General features: G+C 50.2%; 1 protein-coding gene across 20 annotated transcripts in view; it reads right to left on the bottom strand.

Annotated features, from left to right (window-relative positions):
• Positions 1–11,052, bottom strand: part of EPB41L1 (erythrocyte membrane protein band 4.1 like 1) — a 140,890-nt gene that overhangs the window by 13,552 nt on the left and 116,286 nt on the right. For 9 of the 20 annotated variants that reach the window (XR_001883685.1, XM_017863529.1, XM_017863530.1 and 6 more), the window contains 4 exons: positions 9,798–10,208; positions 7,284–7,388; positions 5,220–5,303; positions 703–789 (listed from right to left, as the gene is read on the bottom strand). Coding sequence is in view for 19 of the 20 variants with exons in the window: in XM_017863529.1 (XP_017719018.1) it covers positions 703–789; positions 5,220–5,303; positions 7,284–7,388; positions 9,798–10,208 (687 nt within the window). In the remaining variant the exon portion in view is untranslated. The remainder of the gene's footprint in view (positions 1–702; positions 790–5,219; positions 5,304–7,283; positions 7,389–9,797; positions 10,209–11,052) is intronic. The other 11 variants (XM_017863527.1, XM_017863537.1, XM_017863539.1 and 8 more) reach the window with 5 other exon arrangements.

Here is an 11,052-nt window from a genome sequence, read left to right as displayed (position 1 = left end):
AAAAAAAAAAAAAAAAAAAAAAAAAAAAAAAAGATTTCAAGAATACTGGAATCTTCAGAAACCTAGACCCAACAAACTCTCAAACCCTAGAATCTGAGATTCCTAGACGCTGAGATTCCTGAGGCCCAGAATCCTAACAATACCCTATAATTTAAGAATCCTGGCATCATGGAAGAATGACCAAAGGGATCCAAGGTGGAAACATAGCCCTCCTGACGCCCCAACCTGTCATAGCCAGGTGCACGCTCTCTACGGAGCTAAACAGTGAGAACCACAGACTTGGAGAATGCAAGAGCTGAAAGAGACCCTACAGTGACAGACTCAGGGTCACCGGGCAGGCATCAACAGAGGCAGGTCCAGAATCCAAGCCTCTGGCCTCCTAGTCCATTGCTCTTCCTGGTTAGCAGGGAGGGCAGATGCAAAAGAACCATCAGCAGCACCACTAAGGTGAGGGGCCGCTTCACCCTCACATGCCACCAATGCCCCACTTAAATGTCTGGGTGGAGGGGAGAGGGCCACTCATGAGAGTCTAGCAGGCACCAGGGAGCCCTGTTGGCAACTGAAAAGGGTACAGTTTCCTGGCTCTGCACCTAGAAGGGTGCCTTCTGGGCTCAACACTGCACTTCCTGCCAGCCATACATGGGTCCATGCCCATATTCTCAGTGTGGAGTCCCCTAGCCTGAGCTGGCCTTGCCCACTTACCGGAGAAAGAGAACGGATTTCCGTGGCCACCGTCTGTGGGCCTGGGATCATGGCAGCTGCCCCCTTCCCGGACTTGAGACTGTTCTCCTGGGGAAACAATAGTGCTCAGATGGCCAGCTCTCAGCCGGGTGGGCCCCCAGGATGGCCGGAGCACGTGGCCACGTAGCTATGACGACCACAAGGTTGAGTAGAAACAGTAGAAGCAAAGGACTGAAGGCATCATTCAGTTCTGCCTCCTCTCACTCATCCCTTGCTCACTCAGGCACACACTCGTTCACTCGCACACTTGCACAGTCACTCATTCAACCAACATTTACAGACTGTCTGGCGTTAGGAACACTGTAGTGATCAAGACATGGCATTGTTCTCCAGAAGCACTAGCAGAGGAGTTGCCAGATTCAGGTTCGTGTCCTGCTCTGCCACCTTCGAGCCATGTGACTTGGGGCAGAGCCACTTCCTCTCTATGGGCCTTGCAGATTCATCTGTAAAAAGGGACCCTTGCCCCAATCCCACAGAGAACCTATGAAGCCAATGGAGTAGAAAAGGTTTTGCAAACCAGAATACATAGGATAAATATAGGGGCATAAGCTGGCTATTTAGAATAATAATAATGACTCTCTGAGTGCTTGCTATGTGCTAGGCATTGTTTTAAGGATGTTACATGCCTTATCTCATTTAATTCTCATAACACCGGTAGGGCATTATTTTTAATATTCCTGATTTGCAGATGAGAAACTGGAGGGTGAGAGAAACTTAAGTGTTCAGTCCCCCAGCAAGCTAGTGGTAGAGCTGGAACTTAACTCCATGTTGTCTGACTCTAAGTCTGACACACTCTGCACGCCACTCTGCCCTTGGGAATCTTTCCCTTGAAACAGCTCTCTTGGCCCTACCTTAAAATCTAACTGCTAGATCTTCTTGGAATTGTCCCCAGACTTACTGCCCCTGATCTGGCCAGGGCCCAGCTGCCTGCTTCTACCTCCTACTTTCTGCACCATCTCAGGGCTCAGCCTTGTCTGTCCAGAGACCCAGAACTGTGTCCATTCTGCAGGTCCTCAGTGGCCTGACCTCTTGTTCTGGTCCGGGCATGGCACTAGATCTGGACTTCTGCCTACCAAGGGCCAGGTGAGAACAGAAACTCACTGACTTTCCCCTGCCGCTCCCACACCTGTATCCAGCTGAGGCTGCCAGCAGCCTGGTTCTTTGGTACTGTACCACAAGGCACGTTCCCAGATGCACCTGCAGTTCCAGAATGTGGTCCAGCAGCAGGCTTTCCAAGGGCAGCTTCCGGGCTCAATGCTTCCTTTCCCCTTAACAGACACTAACCCCTCTGAATCCTAGCATCATTCTGGGAAGGTCTTCCTTAAAGCCTCTTATTCTCTCATTGTTCTGTCTTTCCCAGGGCAAAGCCTCATCTCCACCTTCACACTGAAAACAGAGGCCACCACTAGGGACATCAGTCATTCAAAACAAGGCACCCTCTGCTCCTCCTTTCCTCTCCTGTATCCTTGGCCAGTCCCATCACCTGCCTCTAGGAGGAGCAGTTCTTCTCCCTGACCAAGGCAAACTCAGCCCTCTCTCCCTCCACATTCAGGCTCTCCTCACTTGCCACCCACTCTCTGGGCCACCTCGGCCACTCAACAGCTTCTGCTGCCTCATGGAAGTCAAAGTCCCCTATCCCTTCACCTGTAGCCCAGATCTTTCTTGGACCCTAGGCCTTTAAAACCGGTTGTGTCCTAGACATTTTCCCCTGGAAACGTTCCACAGGCACCTCAGATTCATCCGATCTCGAACGGAATTCACTGCTTCTTCCACTTCCAACACATGCTTTTCATTAAAGAGCGCTTTTCCCCAGTGCTCTGTTTATATCAGCAGAGGAATCAGCTGGAGGGCTTGGAAAAACACACACTGCTGGGCCCCACCCTAGAGTTTCCGAGTCAATAGGTCTAAGGAGGAGCCCAAAGGACCTGCCTTGCTAACAGGTTCCTGGAAGCACATTTTGAGAACCACTGGTTAGTGAACAGTGTCATGAGCTCATCTTTCCTCTTGTCCCCTGAACATCCTACCAACGACCAAATCCTGGGCTTTCCTCCCTCCAGGCATCCTTTAACTCTGACCCCTTCTCTGCATCCACCTCCTTGCACTCCAGCCCCAACCCAGCCTGGGCACCAACATCTAAGCTGGTTCCCTGCCTTCTCTCTCTGTCTCTCCCAGTGGCATGTGGGCCCCAGACCTCAGGGATGTTCCCTTCTTCAGCTGGATTCACAGTGGCTGGTACAGAACTGTACACATCATGGGTGTTCAATCAACACTTGTGGAAGGAAGGAGAGAGAGAGAAGGAGGGAAGAATTTTTTGCTCAAGTCCCTCATCCACAGAGGTTGCTAGAATAATCTTTCTAAAACACAGAAACACATATCTGATTACATCATGTCCCTAATGTAAAAAATTTAAGTGATTCCCCATTGTCTGCACGACAGAAGTTTGAATTTGGTATATGACATCTGAGGCCCATCAAGCTCTGGTCTAGACTTCCTTTCCAGCTCTTCACCCCCGACTCCTCCTCCATGTGCTTGACATCTGGCTTTCTTGACCACTGGCCTTCCCCCAAATGCTATGCTTCTTCCCTTCTGCCCTTTGCACTTGCTTTTCCCACTGTCTAGAATGCCTTTCCCCAGGACTGTACCTTAATTTATCCTTCAAGCATAGCTCACTCAAATGTCCCTGCCTAGAGAAAGCCTTTCCTGGCTCCTCCTGGCAGAGCTGTCACCCCATAGCTGCCTTCCTGGTGGCCCCTAGGAGAGTGTTATTACCCTATCCCATGAAGGTAGGAAAGAAGTAACTGCAGCTCACATCTTCAGACCACTTACTATGTGCCAGGCACTGTTCTCGGGGCTTTGCACAGATTGCTTTGGTTCCCCCTCACATCAGCCCTTTGAGGTCATGCTATTACTGCCCTCTACCCTCACCCATTTTACAGAAGTGAAAACTGAGGCTTGGAGAGGTTCAGGTGACTTGCCCAAGGTCATCCAGCCAGCAAGTGGGACAGCTGGGCCTTGTTCTCCACTGTATGCCCAGAACCTAAATACATGGGCACAGCACATTAAAGGTGCTCATGACGGTCATTTGAATGAATGAATCCCAGCAGGCAGTATAGTTTCTTCAACTGTATCCCCCATACCAGGCAGATAGTAGAGACTAATAAATGTTTTTGGAACAAATGAATGAATGGATGGATGGATGGATGAGTAAATGAATGGTATAAGTGCCTGCTCACCATACGTATGGATTTAAATTTAGCCCTACAAGCATCCCAATGACACATGGTGAAGGACTGAGGGGAGAGGAGGAACTGAGTGACCAGGGAAAGGTGTGCAAGCTGGTAACTAGTTTGGACTTATTGATCTTAAAATTTCTGTGTATTCAAAACCTACCTGCTGGCTAGTCTAGATTAATGGAATTCCCTTCCTATGTATATGTCAGGGGGTTGGCAAGAAAAAGCATTTGAAAACAACTTCTCAGTGGCTCAAGATAGATCTGGCTCCAGCACTGCTACCTTTCCTAGCCCGAGTAGCGGCCGCAACCGCAGCCCCAGCCCCATGTGGCGGATGTTCACAATGGTCAGGATTAAGGGAGCAGAGCAGAGTGGCTGGGGTTGAAAGTGGGGCTCCTGGTGTTAGAATGCCTGTGGATAACCTGGCACTACCACTTATTAATTTGTGACCTTGGGTAAGTCGCTTTACCTCTCTGAACTTCAGTTTCCTCATCTGTAAAGGTTGTGGAGGGAAGAGCATCCACTGAGATGATCCACTCAGGAGTCTCAGCACATTGCCTGGAACCACAACCTGTGTGCCAAATGCTACCTGTTCTGTTTAATCATGAAAGGATCTAGTATTGCCGGGGTCCCTTAAGAACTGTAGAATGGGGATTACTGCCATTTTACAGATGAGGACACCTGAGGCCAAGGGTCTTCCTTCACGGGTCAGACAGCAAATAAGTAGCAGAACCATGAGGTCTCTCAATGGGGGGGGGGGGGGGGTTCCAAAAATCCTGTTCCAACTTAGGGTCACCGCACGCCATCTACTGACCAAGGCAAGGAAGTGGTCTAAGACACGAGACAATGTGCAGCCACCAGGATGGGTCCACAGGAAGGACTCCAGCCTCACCTTCAGAGTGGAGGTGAGATGAGCCAATGAAATATCAATGCAAGATGAGATTCGTGGGTGCCAATAACCAAAGAGGACCATCCTCTCTCTTTCCCTGCCGCGGCTGAGATGGTCTAGATAACTGACACTCAGGGATTCCACCACCCACATTACTCCCTTTGGAAAACTGAGGCCTGTCTCTATGTCCTGTGGCAACTAAAGCCCCAGACAATAAACAGCTGACTTATGTCCCATGCCTGATGCAGCAAGGGTAGCTCACAACTTCCTGAATCAGCCAGGCGATATTAGCTTGTTCGCTGGCTGTTTGGCGGGGCAGGGGGCTGGTCAGAGAGGGAAGCCTCCTGGGTTCAACTTACCATGGTGGTCGATATGGTCTCCGTGGTGATGGAGGGAGTGGTTGCTATGAACTCCCTCCCCACTGAGGCACTCCCATCAACCTGCTGACCAGAGGAGGAGTCGTTAGAGCTGGGGAGAGCCGGGTACACCTGCAGCATCTGTCACCTGGGCTCACGGCCTCCCAGTTACAAAGTGACAGGCTGTGTGAGTGAACATCACTGGCAGGGGGCTGCACACAGACCAAATCACAGAGGTGCAACAGGCCCTCATTACATTTCAACCAGTGTATCTGATAAAGAAAAAATAATTTCAGACTATCTGGCAAATTCTATCCAAATTGCAATGAGTGTGATCTTTGACCTAGCCATCTCTAGGAACTGACTCTTTGGATATAACCTTTGAAAAGCTCGCCGAGAAGTACCAGCAAGGAAATTCACGGCAGCGCTGATTATGAATTGCACAAAACAAAAACAACCACAAGGCACGCCATTGGGAGACAGTGAAGTAAATCAAGATTTGCCTCCTAAGTGAGATGAACAAGAGTAAGGTGGGTCTATGTAGGCCAACAAGGAGTGATCTCCAAAATAATTACTAAGAAGAAAAGTAACGTGTAAGAAAATGATCGCTTCTGTGTAAACATTGTTAAGTATATAGAGATGTAGGTATCTGTGTTGGAATAGGCTTATATTTTTTTCTGGGTGGTAATATAAGAAAAATCCCATTTTGTTCTGCTTGAATTGTATAACTATAAACTTTTTTTTGTTGTTTTGTTTTTATGTCGATAAGGGTTACTGGGCTGTGGGATCTAGGGCCAATTTTAGTTTCTTTATGCTTTTCTGTGGGAAAACACAACAGAAACACGTGTTACTAAAACAAAACAGGTCAGGGGGGAAAGCAGCTTGCCCAAGGTCACACAGCTCATCAGAACTCAAGAGTCCTGACCTGTAGTAGGCGGCCTCATAAACTCCTACTATCATTATAAAAGTGGGAGAAAAAATTCTGGAAACAAAAGAATTGCCCATGTTGTATTGGTTTATGTCTTATTTCAGTTTTCTCTTTGTCTCTCTTTTTTTCCCGGTCACCCAAGCTGGAATGCAGTGGTGCAATCCTAGCTCATAGTTCACTGCAACCTCGACCTCCTGAGCTCAGGCGATCCTCCTACATCAGCCTCCCGAGTAGCTGGGACTACAGGCATGTGTACCACACCCAGCTAATTTTCGTATTTTTTGTAGAGATGGGGTCTCACTATATTGCCCCGGCTGGTCTTGTACTCCTCGGCTCAAGCGATCTGCCTGCCTCGGCCTCACAAAGTGCTGAGATTACAGGTGTGAGCCACTGTGCCTGGTCTTATTTCAGTTCTTGAGAAAAAGGTTAGCCTCAGAGCCAAAAAGCTCCTAGCATTGTAGCTCTTCTGGCCAGGAAAAACCAAGAGGGCATCTATCAAACCCTCAATCTTAATTTCCCAAGTCTAAAAAGCACAGAAGGAGTGCAGGGAATGGATTGGAAGTGGTGGACCTGTGCCTATGCCTGATAGCTTTCTCCAGGTGGTCAGGGTGCTGCTTCTTGTCAAGACACATGATCTTTGGTTTTCTTCTTTCACTTTGTTCATTTTACTGATCTGATGTGGAACTCTAATGCATAAAAAATGACCCAAGGTGAGCTGTTGACTGAAGCTGAATTGGGATCTCTCCCTCTTCTCTCCCCAGGCAGCTCCTGGGATACCTCAAGAAACCTCTCCAACTCCTTGAAGCAATGTGAACATCAAGGTCCCAATCCACTAGCCAGTACAGTCCTCCCAATATGCCCAGGAGGAAGGGGTAGACAGGGTCATTCCTATTTTATGGATGGCTAAATGGAGGCTTTAAGAGGTATGGTCTACCCAGGACAAGAACCTGCTTTACCTGTCGTCCCTTCCCAGAGCTCAGGGAGGACACTGAGGCACAGAAGAGCATCAGGATTAACATGTGGGTTCCAGGGAAGCTGGGATTAAAAGGGTTGGCCAAGGGGTTTGGCCACAGCAGTGGGGACCCTACCACCAAATGCCCAATACCTGTGCTTAGGGTACATTGGAAGGCACAGGTTACCTGGGTGTTATCCATAGCGGAGACTCTGGTCTGCAGTACGGCCTCCGGCTCAATCTTCTTTCTAATGGCCAGACTGCTGACAGTCATGGTTTCCGTTTTCACGGGCTGTAGGAAAAGGAGGGAGAATGCTCTGTAACTGAAACCCTAGCATGACCCTTGCTCACAGGCAATTGCAGTGTGGGGTCTGCAGGCTATCTCCTATCCCCACAGCTGGCCACATTTCTGGAAGGGTACTCAGGTCCGGGTAAAAGAGACGTGGTGTGATATCATAGACAAATAGCCTGCGAGGAGAGCCAGGAACATCACCAGGACCAGGTAGGCCTGCCCTGCGCCCCTGTGCCACACACCCTCATGGTGGCTATAAGTTGTTTTTTAGGCTACTATTAGAACATCTACCATTTTATTAACATACTATATGCCAGGCCCCAGGCTAAATGTTTTGCTTCTATACATAATGTCAACGAATCCTGAATGACTTCACTGGTGAGCTCACCACCTCTCAGCTGCGTCAGCCGAACTCTTTTTTTTTTTCTTTTTTATTCTCTCTCTTTTTTTTTTTTTTTTTTTTTGAGACAGAGTTTCCCTTTGTCGCCCAGGCTGGAGTACAATGGTGCGATCTCGGCTCACTGTAACCTCTGCCTTCCAGGTTCAAGTGATTCTCCTGCCTCAGCTTCCCAGGTAGCTGGCACTACAGGCCCACGCCACCACACCCAGCTAATTTTAGTATTTTTAGTAGAGACAGGGTTTCACTATGTTGGCCAGGCTATTCTTGAACCCCTGACCTCAAGTGATCCACCTGCCTCAGCCTCCCAGACTGCTGGGATTACAGGTGTGATCCACCGCACCCGGCCTGAACTCTTCTTTAGAGCAAGAACCACATATGCTTGGAGGCCTGCAACACCCAGGCAGGAGATGTCAATGAGTGAAGAGGGTTTGTTGAGGACTGGGGTGAAGTAGAGAGTATGTGGGGTCCATTTGGGTATGGCAAGCTGTGACTATGACCTTTGAGCATCTGATTTTTTTTTTTTTTTGAGATGGAGTCTTGCTCTGTTGCTCAGGCTGGAGTGCAATGGCGCAATCTCAGCTCACTGCAACCTCTGCCTCCCGAGTTCAAGTGATTCTCCTGCCCCCGAGTAGTTGGGATTACAGGTGGGTGCCACCACACCCAGCTAATTTTTGTATTTTTAGTAGAGACAAGGTTTCACCATGTTGGTCAGGGTGGTCTGGAACTCCTGACCTCAGGTGATCTACCTGCCTTGGCCTTCCAAAGTGCTGGGATTACAGGTGTGAACCACCGTGCCCGGCCGGTTTTGTTTTGTTTTTTTCTTGTTTTGTTTTTAAGAGACAAGGTCTCACTCTGTCATCCAGGCTGGAGTGCAGTGGCATGATCAAAGCTCACTGTAGCCTCGAACTCCTGGGCTCAAGTGATCCCCCCTGCCTTCTTGCCTCAGCTCCTGAGTAGCTGGGATTACAGGCACAAGCCACTGCGCCTGGCTGAAGGGGATTCTTATAGATGGTTGCAACCCTGTAACCCAGCCATTCATCCAGTTAATCATCTATTAGTGCCTAATATATGCCAGGCCTTGAGGAGGTGCCACCTGGTAGGAGAGCAGGCTCGTCAGCCACTGACCTGACCGCTTTGGATAGTGCTGGAGCATAGGCATTACAGGGCAAGGGGGTAAGGGGGCAATACTTCTGCCCAGGGTGGTCAGGAAAGCAAGCCCCTGCTGGGAAACTGACATTTGAACTTGGTCCTGGAACATGATAGGTTTGTAAGGCACCGAAAGGGAGAAAAAAAACCTGCTCAGAGAGTATAGCACGAAGTGAGAGCCCGGAGTGGCTAAGCTCGTATGTCAATGCTGGGAACGTTGAGGAAGGGAGAATGTAGGAGGGAGCCTGGGTCTAAAAGAGATGAGGGGGCAAAGGAATGATATGGGCAGATGTGCCTTAGAGAAATCCCTTCACAGCTCTGCAGAGGAGACCACAGAGAGGCCCAGAGACAGTCTGTCCCTCCTCAATGACCACATTTCCTCTCTTCCAGGAGCTTCCATTACCACCCTGAGACCCCAGGGCCAGATGGATTTAAACTGCTTCCCCTTCCCTGGGAAGCCCAGACTCCAGAGAGACGAGCCTGGGCCTGGATCAGGAAAAACCATTCAGCTTTCAGACCAGGCTGCAGGAGCCCCCAAGAGTCCAGAGACGCATGCTCTCTGCAGGTGCCATGCAACACAGGTGGGGGTGGGGGGGTCAAGTAAAACCAGACTACCTGTCATCACTCGACCTCAGCAAGCAATGGGGTCACAGGGTTAAAATGCCAAGGAGCGCGTGTTAGGGGTAAACCGAGATGGCAAACATGCGAGCACAGAACCATGCTGTTCTGAGGAGGGGCAGTCATGCAACACGAGACAGAGCTTCAGGCTGCAGGCTGGGTGCTCGGTCTTCTCACAGGTAGTCCTGGGCCCTGTGAGCATGCGGTGCCCAGCAGGCCCGGCTCTTGAGGAAGCTCCACTGTACCTCAAACTGGGGCATATCCGGAGTGGAGCAGGCCCCTCGATCCGGGCTGTCCTCAATGCCCCCAGACTCATCATCCTGGCTGGTGGCCCCCTTGTTAAGATCCCGGGAGAACACCAGGCCCTCAGTGTCTGAGTCGCTTTTGTCCCGGTCGAGCTCAGGCAGGCTGCGGGAGAAGTCTTCGAAGGCGCTGCCGTGGTAGTCACCAATGACTGTGAAGTCCACCTCAGCCTCCAGGCTGGACGTAGAGCTGACTGTGATGCTGGAGCACTTGCGCTCAATGGCCAGGTGGTTGTCCTTCAGGAACACCGTGTCCCTCTCCTGCTCCTGGTCCTCATCGCCTGTGTCACTCTCTGGGGCCCGGGGACGTGGTGGTTTGACTTTCTCCTCGGAGCCCTCCCTCAGCCCTGCTCTCTATGGCCAGATAAAATCAAACGAATGGGGATGTGGGGTGGGGAGAGAGAGAGAAAGAGAAATCAAGATGGTGAATGTCAGGAGAAATCTCGGGGCTGTGTTGACATCCCGAATGGAAGAGCAGACCAGGAAACGAAAAACACCCCAGGAAAGGTTCCTTGAAATCATAACAAGCTTAAAAAAACCAAAAACGACTCAAGAGTGGAGATGCCCCTTTCTGAGGGTCTCACACTGATGGCACAAGCAAGTACAAAGCAAACGTCCTGCCAGTGAGTCCTGGACAGGAGGCTCCATCCAAGGGTAGTGGATCTGGGAGCTTATTGGAAGCAGCATTGCACGAACAGCAGGGATGGAAGCCCGGACCCCAGGCCCATCCGTGCAGGCGGGCATTGAGAAACAGAAACTAAGGAGGGAGATCCAGGGATTCAGGGAGACCCAGGAAGGGAAGGCAGAGAGGTTGGAGCCAAGAGCTTTGAGGAACAAAAGAGGAAGCCAACATGTTTGTCAATTCCACTGAGTCTCCGGGGGAGGGGTCAGCATCTACTAGAGAGAAGAGCCATTTGGGGTCAGGCCTTTTGGGCACCAGCTTCTTGGGAGCTGAGTGCTACGCTGGCTCTACCCTGAGCTCCATGAGTAGACCACGGGCAGGTCAGAGAGTAGAGGCTCTGGTCCCATCAGTGTAATTGACAACAGCGGGCCAAGGCAGTGCCTTGGGGAACCAGCAACTCTTGTCCGACATACATACCTCTCAACTGGCCTGTCAGGGATTAAACACCACACACACATTTTTGGCTGGTTCATGACATCCTTTTTAAAGACCAACCTAATACCCATGAAAGATTTG

This window comes from Rhinopithecus bieti, unplaced genomic scaffold, assembly GCF_001698545.2.
Source record: "Rhinopithecus bieti isolate Rb0 unplaced genomic scaffold, ASM169854v2 scaffold_71387, whole genome shotgun sequence".
NCBI classification, from domain to species: domain Eukaryota; kingdom Metazoa; phylum Chordata; class Mammalia; order Primates; family Cercopithecidae; genus Rhinopithecus; species Rhinopithecus bieti.
Note: the sequence above shows the minus strand (reverse complement) of the source record. Positions and strands in the feature narration are given on the sequence as shown.